The sequence below is a fragment of the Zootoca vivipara genome, chromosome 10, assembly GCF_965207765.1.
Source record: "Zootoca vivipara chromosome 10, rZooViv2.hap1.1, whole genome shotgun sequence".
Lineage (NCBI taxonomy): Eukaryota > Metazoa > Chordata > Lepidosauria > Squamata > Lacertidae > Zootoca > Zootoca vivipara.
In genome coordinates, this window is record NC_142593.1 from 52,385,566 (window position 1) to 52,402,958 (window position 17,393).

At 46.6% G+C, this 17,393-nt stretch overlaps 1 protein-coding gene across 1 annotated transcript; it reads right to left on the reverse strand.

Annotated features, from left to right (window-relative positions):
- Positions 1-621: 621 nt before the first annotated feature.
- On the reverse strand, positions 622-15,637 carry SKA1 (spindle and kinetochore associated complex subunit 1). Its single transcript, XM_035100663.3, has 7 exons — positions 15,501-15,637; positions 14,674-14,769; positions 12,234-12,358; positions 9,966-10,063; positions 8,353-8,490; positions 2,123-2,292; positions 622-1,199 (listed from the first exon to the last, which is right to left on the reverse strand). The coding sequence occupies exons 1-7, from the start codon at positions 15,538-15,540 to the stop codon at positions 1,051-1,053; spliced, it is 816 nt and encodes a 271-aa protein (XP_034956554.2). The 5' UTR covers positions 15,541-15,637; the 3' UTR covers positions 622-1,050.
- Positions 15,638-17,393: the final 1,756 nt, after the last annotated feature.

Sequence of the window (17,393 nt, forward strand, 5' to 3'; positions counted from 1 at the left end):
AAAAAATAAATATAAGATGTGTCTTATAATATGAGAAACACGGTACAGGCAAGGTGCTTTGTGTTTTTGCACCTTTGCAGTGTTACAAGTCCGACTGCCTGAGGATAGCTCAATCAGTAGAGCATGGGACTCTTAATCCCAGGGCTGTGTGTTCAAGCCCCGTGTTGGGCAAAAGATTCCTGCCATTGCAGGTGAGAGTAGATGATCCTTGTGGCTCCTTCAAAGATGGACTTTGAGGGGAGATTTGGTGGAAATGAGAGGTGGTATCATGGAGGTGTGAATAAAAAGTGGAACTTATGAACATAGGCCTACACAGCTCCAACGTTTGCTCATAGGACATTTCCATGCCTCTTACTTTTTGGTCTGGTTACGGTTTGTTGCTATCGTTCGTGAATGGCAGCAACCAGAATTGGACCCAGGGGAGGTCTGGCCTGGTGGGATGCCCTGATAAACAAAAGGCCCTACTGTTCACTCTATTAAAAAAACATACACCCAGGCTTTGTGTTTCAGCGGCGCACCTCCAACAAAGGCTTGTTCACCTCCTCTTTGGGATGTGGCAAACGAGATATGTCCATTAGAAGCAACCCAGAGACAAAAGAAAGTAGCAAGGATTCCGACTCGCCCAGTGCTTTAAATTCTTTATTGGCATTTCAGCAATTCCAAATCTCAAGCTTTGAACAATGGTTGAGAGGCAATTCTTGGTTCAACCTATTCGCTCCTTGCTTTGCTATAAAATGCAGATCAAGCTCAACAAGTAGAAACCCCAAAGCTGGGTGGGTGGGTGGGTGAGAGAATCGCACTCGCGGGATGTATAGCTTCATACCTTTGCAGAAAGATGAAAATCACAGATACAGTACTGTATTTTACGGATGCAAATGAAACCCACCTTCTCCAACAATAATGAATGAGGGTAGGAAGAAAGAGGAGCAAAGAAACAGCCTTGCCATGTAAAACTCCAAATGAAGTAAGGATTCTGTTTTGCGGCACAGTCCCGAGGAGCGGGGCAAGGGGGAACCTCCCACCGCAAGCCTCAAACATCCTGACAGCACCTCAGCAGATGGCGTAACGGACCAGGCGTGAGCCACGGATCTCTCGCAGTCTCTGGCAATGTCGCAAAATGGTCAGGATGCTGTGAAAACGCTTGTCTGCCTTGAGCTGTGTAAATTCTTCCACATCGGCCTCCACGATGAAGAACTGGCCTGCAAAGACACAATCCTGGTAGAGAGTACTTTACCTTTCATTTCATTCCAGTCCTGCTTTTCCTTGGATTGGTTTACTTTTTTTTTTTTAAAGTACGGTTATCCCCACCCAGAGATGGAAGGCAAGTAAGAAATCTTTTAAATACATACAGTCGTACCTTGGAAGTCAAACAGCTTAGTTCCCGAACGTTTTGGCTCCTGAACGTTGCAGACCCGGAAGTCACTGTTCTGGTTGGCAAACTATTTTTGGAAGCCGAACGTTCGGCAGGGCTTCTACAGCTTCCGACTGGCTGCAGGAGCTTCCTGCAGCCAATCAGAAGCTGCACTTTGGTTTTCAAGCATTTTGGAAGTCGAACAGACTTCTGGAATGGATTCTGCCCGACTTCCAAGGTGCGACTGTATTTTATACCCCTTGCCAATCCAAATGAATCTCAGAGCAGTTTACAAAAATTAAAAACAAACATTCAATTTGGAAGGGGTGGGAAGGAACTACTAGATATTTGGCCCCCCAATATGCATACAAGCAGGATGGGCCCACCCAGCTGTCAATCATCTGACATGACATCTGGTTGACTGACAGGTGGCAGCAGGACTGAACGCTCCACTCACTGGTTGATGAGCGAAGGGAGCAATCCTGGGTCTGCTTCACCAGCCGCTATCACAGGCAACTTGCTGGCAAAGCGGTAACTGGCAGGAATGAACCCCATTCCATTGCTGACTCACCCATCACTTGATCAACAGGGAATAAATGGTCTTACAGGCCAACATGGACCCCCAGTGAGCCAGGATTGGCCTGTCTGCCCACCCCTACACTGACTGGCAGCAGCTCTTGAGGGTTTCAGGCAAGAGTCCTTTTCCCAGACATACCTGGAGGCCAGGGATTGAACCTAGGGTTCAAACACATACACGGGAGTGAAAGCTACCTTTTGTATTCTTCGTTTCTTCTTCCTTGAATCTGAAGAAGAGGTTCCTCACAGCACCGGACATTGTCTTAGGGGGCTGGTTCATGATCTTGTACTTGCTAACCACGGCCTTGTTGATTTCCTGAAGGACTGCGTTGACTTGGTTGTATGTCAGGCGGCCTCGCATGTACCTGTGAGGAAGGAAGGAAACAGGTTCCCCTTACCTGGCACGTCACAAAACATGCAGAATTATGCCCAAACTTGCAGAGCCCCCCACCTTTCTCGGGGCAAATTCGTAACAGGAGATCACATGTTTGCGTACGAAACCCACGTTATCAAAAATGCAAGCGCGCGCACCTGCAACAATGGTCATGTGTGAAGCTGCAAGGCTGCTTCACCTGGATCAGTGGCAAAGGGAAGGTTGCACCTCTGCCTGAAGAAGCATTTACTGTAGTAATATTTTAGCACGCTGAAGGGGGAAAGAAACCATTGCTTAAAACTCTATGGTCATTGTAAGACCCCTCTAAGACCCTCCAAAAGATATGTGCACACAGCTCTGTATTAGCAGACAACATACCTGCAGTAGAAAAGCTTTCACCCAAGAAGTATGCACGAGCTTACATCTGCCCCACACCCTGGGGAATTTCCCCCTCTTCTTCCAGGTACACCCCTCCCCAAGGCAGCCGATCCTACAAGCGTTTCCAAGGTTAAGTGTCTCTGTGTGATTCAGTTTCAGAATGCTGGAAGCTGCCCAAGTGAGACAAATGGGTCCACCTAGCCTAGTTCTGTCTACACTGATTGGCAGCAGCTCTCCAGGGTTTCGGGCAGGGGTCTCTCCCAGGCCTACCTGGAGATCCTGGAAGCTGAGCTCTCAGCGGGTTTTAAAAAGTATAGTCCCCAGGATTTTTTGAGGGAAGCCAATATTGTTTAAAATGGTATGACACTGCTTCTAAAGGGATAGCGCAGATGGGGCCTTGATCTCTTGACTAGTCAAAAAGCCAACGCAATTCTGGGCTGCATCAATAGGAGTATAGCATCTAGATCAAGGGAAGTAATAGTACCACTGTATTCTGCTCTGGTCAGACCTCACCTGGAGTACTGTGTCTAGTTCTGGGCACCACAGTTCAAGAAGGATACTGACAAACTGGAACGTGTCCAGAGGAGGGCAACCAAAATGGTCAAAGGCCTGGAAACAATGCCTTATGAGGAACGGCTTAGGGAGGGAGCTGGGTATGTTTAGCCTGGAGAAGAGAAGGTTAAGGGGTGATATGATAGCCATGTTCAAATATATGAAAGGATGTCATATGGAGGAGGGAGAAAGATTGTTTTCTGCTGCTCCAGAGAAGCGGACACAGAGCAATGGATTCAAACTACAAGAAAGAAGATTCCACCTAAACATTAGGAAGAACTTCCTGACAGTAAGAGCTGTTCGACAGTGGAATTTGCTACCAAGGAGTGTGGTGGAGTCTCCTTCTTTGGAGGTCTTTAAGCAGAGGCTTGACAGGCATATGTCAAGAATGCTTTGATGGTGTTTCCAGCTTGGCAGGGGGTTGGACTGGATGACCCTTGTGGTCTCTTCCAACTCTATGATTCTATGATTCATTGATCTAAGTGTGACTTGGCCCAAGCTCAAGACCCCCCGAAAACAGGTGCCCGAGTTGCATATCACAGGTGCAAGTGCATCCATCTATAGGCAAAGGCACAGTAACACAGAAAGCAGCTTGTCCTAGGAACCAGAAAGTCCATTCCCGTGTCACATAGAATCAAGTCACGTGCAAAGTATATTAGACCAGATCTCCATATTATTTTACTCTCCCTTCCCCATGTTCTCCTTTCCCCGCTCTGGCATTTAATCAAAAGGAGATTGGACGTCAGCTGCCTGGAGAAAACTCAAGGTGGGGGAACCTCACATTTCAAGCATCGCTAAAGTATAAGGACAGCAAGCTAATAGATGTGAAAACATCCATCCACCCACACAGAGGGGGGGGAAAGGGCAAAAACTTGTGAGTTAATATATAAGAACGCGAGAGACCAAGACATGCCTACGGCAAGGAGGAGAAAGCACACAGGCTAAAAGAAGTGGGAGAAGAAGAAGAAAAATAAGAGATTATTGAAAAAGCAGGTGATATATTCTGTGCAGTTTAGCAGGGTATATTCAGCTCTTGATTCTGGCTCGAAACATGGAGGTCTAACACATAATAATGACAGTAAAAATGGATGTGTGTTAAATAGCTAATAAGGTCCAAGTTTTAACAGAGTCCTGTATACACAATATTGCTCTCCAGGGAATTGTACACAGGACAGGAGAGCGAGATTTGCCTCATCATAGCTGCTCGAAAGAGAAAGTAATAAAACTAAAGAACAAACACAGATTCTCTCTCTTGGAAGCAAGGAGACCCCACATTAGAAATATGAAGGGGGTGGGGAAATTTTGGGCAGCAGAAAGGGGGTTCTTCCCAATTTAGGCCTTTGGGTAGGGAAAACAAATTGTTCCTCAAGACTAATCTCCCCCATCCCTCGCCCCTAATAAACATACACAAATAGGACACCCTGGCTCAGTTGTTCACCTCTCCTCAAAACAGTGAATTGTCATTGAGGCTTCCGTGCACCCCTGGGCTTCAAAGGCAGCCTGAACACGGCTAACTTCAAGAAGGGCCATTGAAATGTTACTCCATAAGGGTAAGCCACGGTTAGAATACTGCAACACATTATACATGGGCTGCCTCTCCTCTGAAGATGGTTTGGAAACTTCAGCTGGTGCAGAATTCAGCAGCCAAGATGTTTTGAGCATAAAACGCCAATCCTGGCCCAATTGCACTGGCTGCCAATTAGTTTCCGGGCCCAGTTCAAAGTGCTGGTTTTGACCTATGAAGGCCTTAAGCGGCTCAGGACTGCAATACCTCAAGGACCACCTCTCCCTGTGTAAACTGAGCTGGACCCTACTACCATCAACCAAGGCCCTTCTTCGTGTGCCTTCTCCACCTGAGATCTGGGAGGTGGTGACACGGGAACGGGCCTTTTCTGCGTTGCCTCCTTGCTTGTGAAATGCTCTCCCCAGGGAGGCTTGCCTAGCGCCTTCGTTACATACCTTTAGACAAAAACATTCCTATTCTCCTAGGCCTTTGGCTAATTAAACATCTGTGGCCTTTTAAATTGGGGTGGGTGGGTTTATTGTTTTTGTCTGTTACTATGTGTGCATTCTATTTATCTCCCGCTTGGACTACTGCAATGCACTCTACGTGGGGCTACCTTTGAAGGTGACCCGGAAACTACAACTAATGCAGAATGCGGCAGCTAGACTGGTGACTGGGAGCTGTTGGCAGCCGCCGAGACCATATAAGACCTGCACTGGCTCCCAGTACGTTTCCGAGCACAATTCAAAGTGTTGGTGCTGACCTTTAAAGCCCTAAATGGCCTTGGCCCAGTATACCTGAAGGAGCATCTCCACGCCCATCGTTCTGCCCAGACACTGAGGTCCAGCACCGAGGGCCTTCTGGCGGTTCCCTCGTTGCGAGAAGCCAAGTTGCAGGGAACCAGGCAGAGGGCCTTCTCGGTGGTGGTGCCCGCCCTGTGGAACGCCCTCCCATCAGATATCAAAGAGAAAAACAACTACCAGATTTTTAGAAGACACCTGAAGGCAGCCCTTTTAGGGAGGCTTTTAATGTTTAATAATTATTTTATTTCATTTTTCTGTTGGAAGCCGCCCAGTGGCAGGGGAAACGCAGCCAGATGGGCGGGGTATAAATAATAAATTATTATTATTCTTTTTTTATACACCACCCTGTGATCCTTGAATAAAGGGCTGTATAGAAATTAAATAAACAAACAGAAATAACTTTTTTTAAAAAAAAAATCTTCCAATCGAGGGGCTGTGCCAATCTTACACTTTTACCCAGGTCATGCATCCACAGCAGTGAACAGAAGAATGGCTGCCAGTAAGAGCACAGAAAGAAGAAATGCCATGTGCACCTTCAGCAGCAAAACTGGACGCCTTCAACTGCCCCAGCTGCAACAAAACATGTCTCTCCTATATTGGTCTCTACAGCCACAGCAGGCGCTGTAACTCCCCAACAGTTTGACTTCAGCCTCAAAGGCACACCCTTCCATTGCCAACAACATACCATCAATAAGGACAATATAGATACACACACACACACACACACAAAAAAAAACCCTTTCTAATTTTTCAGATTGTCATTGTATTTAATTGGTTTTAATACTGTCTTTTTAAATTGTTGTAAGCTGCCCTGGGAGCATGGTAAAGCATGGGTAAGGAATCCAATAATACATAAGTGTGCAGATCCACTTCTCATACCCATAAATGGTGAGGGGCATGTCAAGAGTGGTGGGCTCAAGCGACCTTTCAACCCCCCCATGTGTTCTTTGAATGTGGAGTGATGGGGGGGGCTACCTGAGCCACATCCCCCCAAAGAGAGACAGAAATGGAGGGAAGGAAATGCCAGGGAGCCTCAAACAGCCACGGCAAATTGCAACGGCGATCATGGGAAACATTAAGAAGGCATCTAGCGCTCCACTTTCCTTGACTCAGCTGCACCAGAAGAAACAAGGATGATTCCTGCTAAATGAAAAGAGAAGAGGGCAGTGGGGTTGGGGGGAGGCAGGAGGAGCAGCACTTTCTGAAATGGGAGCCGTGATTAATTCTGTCTCATTAATCGCCTCGTCCTGATGAGTCAGATGCCGCCGTGCAATTTGTTCATTACCCAGAGGACCTCGGAGCTCGACTGCATTAACTTTTCATTCAGCTCGGTATTACGCCAAAGAAGATGCGGAATAAATTAGGATCGCTTTTGTGAGAAGCAAAAGCCAAACACAAAAAGGGGTTCAGCTGCAGATTGTGTTGCATATATTCATAAAACTGTAGTTGGAAGGGGACCCAGTGAATCATTTATAGTCCAGTATTTCCCAAACTTGGGTCTCCTGCTGTTTTGGAACGACAGTTCCCATCTTCTCTGACCACTGCTCCTGCCAGCTAGGGACGATGGGAGTTGTAGTCCAACAACAGCTGGAGGCCCATGTTTGGGAAACCCTGATCTAGTCCAACCCCCTGCAAAGCAGGAATATGCAGCTGCGCCATACGGGGATCAAACCTGCAACATTGGTGATATCAGCACCATACATATACGTAACAAATTTGTGATTTTCCGATTTTTATTTTTTATTTCTTTTTACAGACACTTGTAATCCACTTATGGATCCTTGCTCCCTTTGAGGCAAAGGTGGCAAAGGTGGTTAAGATTTTCTCCCCTGTGGGCACAGACTTTCTGTCTCTTGGGGGACAGGCAGATCCAAGGAACAGGGTGTGGAGGGGGGGGGGAAATGACCGTTCCCCACGTAAAAGGGGAGGCGCATTTTGCACGGTCGCACGCAGTCCCCTAGGATGATGATGATGATTTTGTTATTTATACCCCGCCCATCTGGCTGGGTTTCCCCCGCCACTCTGGGCGGCTTCCAACAAGTAACAAAATACATTAAAATATCACAGATTAAAAACTTCCCTAAACGGGGCTGCCTTTAGTTGTTTTCTAGATGTCAGGTAGTTTTTTTTATCTCCTTGACCTCCGATGGAAGGGCGTTCCACAGGGTGGGCGCCACTACCGAGAAGGCCCTCTGCCTGCTTCCCTGTAGCTTTGCTTCTCACAGCGAGGGAACCGCCAGAAGGCCCTCGGCGCTGGGTCTCAGTGTCCGGGCTGAACAATGGGGGTGGAGATGCTCCTTCAGGTATACCGGACCGAGGCCGTTTAGGGCCAGCACCAACACTTTGGTCAGCACCAACACTTTGAATTGTGCTCGGAAATGTACTGAGAGCCAATGTAGATCTCTTAGGACCGGTGTTATGTGGTCTCGGCGGCCGCTCCCAGTCACCATTCTAGCTGCCGCATTCTGGATTAATTGCAGTTTCCGGGTCACCTTCAAAGGTAGCCCCCTAAGGCAGCCCTGGAAGTTCGGAGGCCGGCGCTGCCTTCCCGGGCTGGATACTGGTGGACTCTGCCCACGCAGTTACCTGTCCAATCCAGCTCGGGGAGGCGTTGCCGGGGGGATTGGCCAGGTAGGAGGAGGTAACCTTACCTGCACATGGCTGAAGCAGAGTCATTCCTGGGAAGCAGTCGATGGCTCCAGACAACCAGCAGATGGAGTGCCCACAGGCCTGAAAAGGTTGGCAACCGCTGCTCTCTGGCAGGTAAAACTTGGCTGCTAATTTCTCAGGTTAAGGGTGGGGACTGCTTACTTACGCAGGAATGCTTTCAAACTCCTCTTCCGTTAACAAGGATGCTTGTTTGATGCACCTGGACTCTTTCCCTGGCTTCTTCCCACCGGCAACCTCAGGATCTTTGCACTGCGCTTCAACCTTCGCCGTGATGCCCTGGGTGCTACAGAGGAAGTGGAGGCAGAGCCGACAAAGGAAAGCTTATCACGCAGGAAGCTACAAGCACCCTTGACAAGTTCCCTCTCTTTGCCACTTCAGATAAGTTATAGCTCATCTACCCCGACGGAGGCGGCAGATACAACAAAATGCGCTGCTTCCTTTCCTCCTGCCAATTTTTCACGGCAGAGCTGTTCAAGACATGAATTTTTTTCTTGAGAGAGAGAGAGATGGGGAGGGGGAAAATACAGTATCAAGTGCCAATGGCCTAAGAAGACATTAAAATGAACAAAAGAAAGCTGAACCAGGGATAGCACCCATCTGATTCAGATGCCACAACAAAATGATGGTTTTTGGCTGCCGAACCGAGTCCAGGGGGTACGTAGTGGCACTTGGCAGAGCGCTGGGTAAACCTCCCTTAACCATGGTTAGCTCAGCAAGATTTGATGCTTAACCGTGGTTTAGATCAGGGTGCCTTGCAGATGTGGCTGGACTGCAACTCCCATCAGTCCCCAGCCAGCAAAAGACAATGGAGTGTGCCTTCGTGGGTGAAGTCAAACCCACAGAATCGCAGCATCTACTACTGTGGGCTGCAGAAACCGGTAACTTTTAACTGCTGCCTCCTGCATCGTTTTTGCAGCCTTAGCAGCACCCAAGTGACCTCCCCGGGGAGCAAGCCTGGGCAGTGTGTAGGGAGGTCCTGGGCTGCCCAGATGACAAGACCGGTGTGGTTGCTGGTGTGGTCCAAAGGAAAGCAGAGCAATGCGTTTGGCACCAGCTTGGCTGCGGGAGTTGGCTGCACATCTTTGAGTCCATGCCCTAACAGAATAAACTCTAACCTCAGGTGTTCATCTCGAGAATTTCTATTTTGAAGTCAAGGAACTGCACAAATTGCATGAATGAAGAAAAGTCATGTTCTCATGCCTAGAACTAAGATATACCCTGGGATGGTTTGGGTATATTAAAATTTGCAAAATTAAGAGGTGCCGGTAATTCATCTAGCGATCCCTTTTACATTAAGTCACGTTAAAAGCAATTCAACCAAGAGGAACATCATTTCGATATCATACTTTATTTCTGAACACATCAATACTTTTTCAGATGGGTTATAATCTATTCAGTTTCACAAAATCTCCAATAAACTGTATTTTATCCCAGACCTTATTCGGTATGTAACAAAAACGAAGAGGCTGCTTTTCAACAAAGCTGTTCTGCCCTCATCTACCTTCTCTAATTATATTTGTGATTTTAATCATATATGTATGTCACATCCCAAATCCTTAACTAGTCTCTGAATGATGGAGGATTTTTCCTTTTCTGTTTCTAACTGCTTTGGGGGGGGCTGCTGTCAAGCATCTCATAAAAGGTCTGCTTCAACCATTAATACTGAACATCGCTGGAAGAGCACACGGCTGAATCCCAAAGTATTGATGGCCTCTGCCTAAAGAACTGCAAATCCTGCCTTGGTGGCAGGAAACCTACCTGCTTGGGATTGGGAGTGCTCTGGGCAGGTGAATAGGCATGTTCTCCTCAAGATGCTGAGCTTCCTTGTAGTACCTCTCAATCGTTTCCTGAAGCTCCTGGAATTTGATGGATGTCAAGAGGAACAAAGGGGTTTTGTTTTTTGCTTTTATGAAAGGGGAACCCTGACCCTTCATAAACATCAATTACTATGGTCCTCAGTATTTTTTTTATGATTTAAATATTTTAGCATGTTATTAAAACTTATTTGTAAAATAGCAGGCTGGTCACGCAGCTTTAATGAATATGGTAACACAGGTCATTGAACAAAAAGGAGGGAAATGTAATCCCGGTGAGGTTGGGCTGAACAAACACAAGATGTGTAACACGAGCTAGACCACAGATCGAAAAACTGTGCATCGTTCAAGCAACCCCCCTCCAAACGAAGGCTGCAACATGGCAACAGATTTTGCAAACATCTCTCTTCTCAGCTACCACTGCATCAGCACTGAGCAGCAAATAATCCTGTTGGGATCTGCCATCCTGGAAAAACGTCTAAACACCGTCTCATGAGAAACCCCCTTTCTCGGATCCTTATTCAACAGGCGATGCAAAATCTAGGGTTCTCTGTTCTCTGAGATATTCTGCTTTCATATGCACTGCCTCAGATTTGCGAGAACACCAAGAATCTTCCACGGTTATCAGTATTCCAACGCCACAGTTTGGAAACGCGATCTTGTGAAGGGCTACGGCCACGTTTAGCGAAATATCCCTGTGACTCATGCTTTAAATTAATTTAACCATGCCATAAGTGAAAGACTCCGAATGATTCCCATATGCCTTTTGAGTGGTTCTGGAGCGGATTCTCCCTCTGATTAGCTCTTTTTGCAGCCTCAAATTTAAAAGCAAGCTTTCTAAAGAGAGCTCGTACAAGGGAAGATAAATCCTCATGTCGTTTCAGCTCGCCGTGCCTGCATATATTAACCCACACATAGGGTTGATGTACCCAGCGCTAAAAGAGGAAAGCTTCACCTGGAGGTGGGAAACTATTTTCAGCCTGGGGGCCACATTCCTATCAGGGCAACCTTCCGAGGGACACGTGTCAGCAGTGGGCGGGGCCAGAGGAAAATGTGGGCAGAGCCACACATGCAAATTTTTACCTTTTAAGCCTAGTTTCTATGCGCTCCTCTATCTGCCACCCAGGCAAGCAAGAATTCCAGCCAGGGAGAAGGACCTGGGGTGCAAAGCAGAGCCCGTGAGGGAGAGTTTCAAGGGATGTGGAGGGCCGTATCCCGCCCTCACATCATGGTGTTCAGTGCACCATTCGGTAGGCCTAATCCTGAATTACCTCAGGATTAATGTTCAAAGCACCATGCTTCAGAGTCATAAAGCTTTCTTGGCACCTCCTTTGGCACAGGAACGTTTTAAAGACTACAGATGCAGACCCTGTTTTACAGGATCTCGTGGTGGAGGCGGGGTTTGTGGGTGTGGCGCTTTGTTGTGGCTAATCCCTGTGACTGCCCCCATGTGTCCCGATCCATGAACTATTCTGTTTGTCCCCCCCCCTCCGTGACCAGCGTATCTCATGACGTTTTGAAGGATGGTATTTATTTTTGTCTTGTGGTTATTTGGTGGGGGATTTGGGGGTGGTGGTAGTGGTGCTAAATTGTAAAGTAAAAACCCCTTGCCGTGCCCCCAAGTGCATTGCTGAGGGTTATTTCCCCCCTGGGCCTAGTGGGGGCCTGGCAGGGGCCTACATAAAACAAAGGCTGTGCTGCGGTCTGTGATCCGGGCGCTCACCCTCTTTCCCCCCCCCCCGGGCCTAGTGGGGGCCTAGGGGTCTGATAATGGCCGCCTTGGTGGTTTCAGTTGCTTGGTTGATGATGTCATTTGGTTTGTGGGTGTGGCTTAGATTTCACAGGAAAGGAGGGGGTGGAGGAGGCTTTTACGCCACTCAAGGGTGCTGTTTGACTTGGTGGAAAACCAGGTTTCTACCTGCCCAGATGTGAGTTGTCGGGGATTTTTGTCTCCAACAATGCTCGGGGAGTGGCCTGGATTGTTGTGTCAAAATTTCAGGACGATCGGTCAAGTGGTTACGGAGAAAAGTTCGGCCGACACTTTCAAGATTTTTACATTTTTATATAGATATATATATATACAAGTTTTCCCACCTTATGTATGCAAACTTATTTACACAAGCATGGAAACATCTCAAATAAGCACCGGCTTATTTACAACGCTAGAGAGATGCCCCCATTTAAACAAAAGTCCCCTTTTAGCATTGATTACCTTGAGTTGACTCTGCTGGTTCTCCTGATGGTTGACTACTATCTCCAATTTATTGAGGATTTTGTTTAAAAGCGATACCTCATGAATTATCTTGCTAAGCACCGTCTTCAAAGATGGTTCCTGGTCTGACAAATAAGGCAGGCAAGTCATTGACATGGAAAGAGAGAAAGTTCCCACAGGAAAATTCATTGTAGGTTAAATACATACTTCTCTGTCATCTCCTAAAATTCCACACCACGACAACTACCCTTCTCTCAGGAGGTTGCGAACTCTCCTTCCTTGGAGGTTTTTAATCAGAGGTTGGATGGCCATCTGTCATGGATGCTTTAGCTGAGATTCCTGCATTGCAGGGGGTTGGACTAGATGACCCTCAGGGTCCCTTCCAACTCTACAATGCTATGATTCCCAGGAGTACCCCAACCTCGCTTCAGCCTCTGGCAAATACATCCACAAGTGGCTTCTTATTGCCAGTTTGATCCGTTTACATACAGCATTTTCCTGAAAAACATTGTGCTCAAAGTGGTTCGCAAAAAAGAAATAGCGTAAACATGACACCGGTAAAGCAACCACAATAAAATAAAATCCCTACAGCAATTACAGCTAACAATTAAATAATTAACAACTTATTTAAACTTTAGCAAATATTTAAGTGGGCATAAGGTAAAGGTAAAGGGACCCCTGAAAATTAGGTCTAGTAGTGACCGACTCTGGGGTTGCGCGCTCATCTCGCATTATTGGCCGAGGGAGCCGGCATACAGCTTCCAGGTCATGTGGCCAGCATGACAAAGCCACTTCTGGCGAACCAGAGCAGCACATGGAAACGCCGTTTACCTTCCCGCTGTAGCGGTTCCTATTTATCTACTTGCATTTTGATGTGCTTTCGAACTGCTAGGTTGGCAGGAGCTGGGACCAAGCAACGGGAGCTCACCCCGTCACAGGGATTCGAACCGCCAACCTTCTGATCAGCAAGCCCTAGGCTCAGTAGTTTAGCCCAGATAAGGCCTACCAATAGGAGGTCAGTTCAGAATAGCCATAAAAACCTAAGAAGAGCCCTTCTGAATCAGGTCAGAGGCCTCATCTATTCCAGCAACCTGTTCTCCCAGTGGCCAAGCAGATGTCTGCACAGGAACTTCAAATTCCAAAGCTGCTCCAAAGCACTAGTGCCTAGTATATACAGTGGTACCTCTACTTACGAATAACTCTACTTACGAATGTTTCTACTTATGAATGGAGCTCCGTCCGCCATCTTGGATCCGGTTTAGATAGGATTTTTTTCTACTTACGAATTTTTAGATAGGGTTGCTTCTACTTACGAATTTTTTCTCCCAATGCATTCCTATGGGATTCGACTTACACTTTTTTTCGACTTACAAATGTGCGTTCGGAACGCATTAAATTCGTAAGTAAAGGTACCACTGTATATCCTTTCTGCTGAAAGCATCAAACTGGTATGCAACCTTATGGCTACAACAGGCATCCTACAAAATGAAGTGGAGGACAGCCTTGCTGTGGAGGAGATGGCACCCAGCAACATGGTTATTTTTTCCTCCTCCTTAAAAAGACAAAGGAGACAACGACCAAAAAAGCCACAAATTGCCTGGCTAAATGTGCACTCCAGCAGCACAGGAGAGGGGCAGGCACAGCAGCAATCAAGGGCACAACCTCTATTGTTAAAGGCTTTGAGACGCAGCTGCATGTTTTTCTTCCTTTTGCATCTTGCTAAGAAAGAGCATAGGACACAGAAAAAATTATGGTGCTGGAGAAGACTCTTGAGAGTCCCATGGACTGCAAGAAGATCAAACCTATCCATTCTTAAGGAAATCAGCCCTGAGTGCTCCCTGGAAGGACAGATCCTGAAGCTGAGGCTCCAATACTTTGGCCACATCATGAGAAGAGAAGAATCTTTGGAAAAGACCCTGATGTTGGGAAAGATTGAGGGCACAAGGAGAAGGGGACGACAGAGGACGAGATGGTTGGACAGTGTTCTCGAAGCTACGAACATGAGTTTGACCAAACTGCGGGAGGCAGTGCAAGACAGGAGTGCCTGGCGTGCTATGGTCCATGGGGTCACGAAGAGTCGCACACGACTAAACGACTAAACAACAACAAAACCTGGATCGGTGAGAACTCCTGCCCAGCGTAAGAGGAAACAACCACAGAAGAAAAACCGACTTTGGAAAATGTTCTCAAAATTATGCAGGCATGAAACATCCCTGCTCACTTCGTAGCCATGTAATTGGCAAACCACATTCCATGTGTTTATACAAAAAAAACCCAACTGTTCCAACCTAGAGGATGCCAGGCTTGAAAGACACTTGGTCCAGCTCAGTAGGGTTATTTCTCTCACGTGCCTCTCAAACTTTCATACATGTTTTGCTGAATCCATCTCACCAACTCAGCCTGTCAACACATATGCCCAGGAAACATTAAACCACCTTACCTATTTTTCTCAGCTGAAGTGACTTTTTGATATTTGAAATCTTTGTGTTCATGTGAGAACACAAGTCGTTAAAATCTGAAGTCAAATTACATTTTTCTGAAACGAAAAAAAGAGAGTAAAAGTTAATTCTAAAGGCCACTACAGCTATTCTCCCCCTCCCCTTCTTGTAAGGTTGTAAGGTACACAACATTATAGCAAATCAGCATGTAGTTAGGGCCTTGCATGCAAAAGGTTCCCAAACTGAACCTCTGGCATCCCTTGGAAAGAACCGGGAAAGGCTCCCTGACTGAAAACCCAAAGGGCAGCTGCCAACCAGTGCGGGCTATATGAGCTAGGTGGCATAAGGCACTTATTCTGTCCATGTTCTTGGTGAAGTTATTCTTCTTGGCTAGCGGGGGGGGGGGGGGACCGGCTGCTCTCCTCTTTTTAATAGTGTTACCAGTACTGTCTACACAGGAAGCAGATGATGATCCTTTATCGTTCCTTTTTCGGCGCCTGCCAAGAACGTTTCCTGTTCAGATAAGCCTAACCCAGGTGCTTAGAAAAGCTGAGCAATTTAGCTTCTGCATGTTGTGAATTTTTCTTGATTTTGTTTTTTGCAATCGATTCTGAGGGGTGGGTTGTTATTGTTGTTTCCAAACAAGCACTAGATTTTTCTACGAATAAAATAAAGTAAAGTAAAGCTTGTGTTCATTTGCAACAGGCCTTCAGGAAGGACCCATGTATTCTCCCCGACCGCTGGGGCTCGAACCTGAGACTATCCTGCAGGCAAAGCAGCCCTACCACTGAGCTCCGGCCCCTTTGCCCGCATTAAGTCGCTGCCTCACCGTCACTAAGCTCCAGGGGTGCCTCCGCCTTGCCCTCCATATCCAGGTCCGCAGCAGAGGCGTGGACCCACCTTCCCGTAACGCCGCTAGAGAGGCTCTCTGGATTCAAACCGCCCGCTCAATCAGCTGGACGCCTCTCGCGAGAACAAGTAAAGTCTCGCGGGCAGGTGGCGGGGCCAATCAGGGAAAAAAAAACTTTTTCCGCCATAGAGCTAAGGAAACAAGTAATTCTAGAGCGACACATTAAGGAAGCAAGTACGGTAAAGCTTAGGGTGGAGCGACGCATTGCATAGAGATAAGAAGTGTAGAGTCGCATACGGTTCCGGTTGGCATGTGTATTTTTCTTTTGTAATTTAAACAACCATTAAACAACAATCCAGCTTCACAAGTGCTCTGCCACATAAAGCCACATAACAGGAAAACGGTTATTATTTAAATCGGCTTCAACACAACCGTTAAGGGCGTTTTATGCCCGCCTTTAGACATTTGCATGCATGGTTGGAGAACTCGGCCGTTTTGTATTTTAATTTACTTATGCGCGTTTTTAATATAGGAATACTTGGCTGCGCAGTTGCTTTTCTATTAGTTTTGTTTTTCATTTGCGTTGGAATTATTTTATAAATAGGAGCCCGTTGCAGAGCCTCAGGAACTAAGGTTCAGTGAACTGCAGCTCGGAAAACAAGGGATATCCGTGTGAATGACGTTTTCATTTGTATAGGCTTGCTACATTTCTATCGCATCAAGAATCTGGAACTTGTCACTGATGTCTCCAGCCCGGTTTCTGCCCCCTACTTCGACCTTCCATGCCTCTGCGCCTACTTACTTGTTCTTAGGGGAGTTTGGGGGTGTGGGAAAGGGTTGCACATTGCAACTGTTGAAAAGACCTGATTTAATTCCTTATTATTATTATTATAGCAGCAATGGAGGATGAGTCAAAACCGATCAGGAAGTCCCATCTCAAATAACATTTGCTGTTCATCTACATGGTAAATCTATGGGTAAATCTACGAGTGAGGTCCCTCTATCCATTGGCGACTCTAACCTTAAAATCCTAGCAACTATAGATTCAATTTCAGAATACCATTCCCCAGTTCCAGTCTACAATAGAGATACAAATCATAGAGATAGAGATACGACCCATCTCGCCTCTTTTTCTGCTATAAGAATTGCACAACCGTAGTTGTTGACACTTCCAGGAATATCGACATCGCAGGGATGTCAAGTGCTAGACTCGTCCACAGAGGAAATATTAGTCTTCGTAAAGAATCAACGGATAATGGCGATGTTCCATTGTCACCAGAAATGCAGGATGTGTCAACTCTTATTGATTTTTCTAAGGCTCCTTGTCCTGCGTTCTGGTGACGCGTGGCTAAGAACCGGAAGTGAAGGTGTCTTTAATGTACTGTACCTCTAGGAGGAGCGCGCGCAGACCAACTCTATTGAAAGTCCCTCCCCCCTCGCTAAGGAATATAAGAGGAGGCGGAGCCATTAACGTCAGGAAAGTAAGGCTCGATGTTTGCAGGCGCAATTTCCGAGTTATGTTTGAAGCCCCGCCTAATATCTTCTTGAGTGGCAATGGGGGGAAGCTGCTCACAGAAGAAATCTAGGAATTTATCCTTTGGAATCATTTAGCAGCACTGCGCCCCGTTTCTCGCTCCCTCAACGTGGAAACATTTTTATGTACTTTCGAAGTGACCCAATTGGGGAAATGGCATAAAGAAAGGGGTCAACTGTACTCTTGCCTCAGTGCCACAAATCCAGTCTAGTTCAGAGTGATCTGCGCTAGACATTTAAATCAGTATCTTATTTTATTTTATATTTATGATTTTCAGTTATATACATTTCAGTAGTTTTACAATCATTCTAACGTTTCAAAACTTGACTTCCTCCTCT

What these genes read in the sequence shown, in the direction of transcription:
- SKA1 (XM_035100663.3), bottom strand. Translation starts at nt 15,540, where the DNA reads ATGGAGGGCAAGGCGGAGGCACCCCTGGAGCTTAGTGACG. An exon ending in ACCAGCAGAGTCAACTCAAG is followed by an intron (nt 10,064 to 12,233) that starts GTAATCAATGCT and finishes ATCAAATTCCAG; the next exon opens with GAGCTTCAGGAAACGATTGA. An exon ending in AGAAACGAAGAATACAAAAG is followed by an intron (nt 1,200 to 2,122) that starts GTAGCTTTCACT and finishes GTGTCTTTGCAG; the next exon opens with GCCAGTTCTTCATCGTGGAG.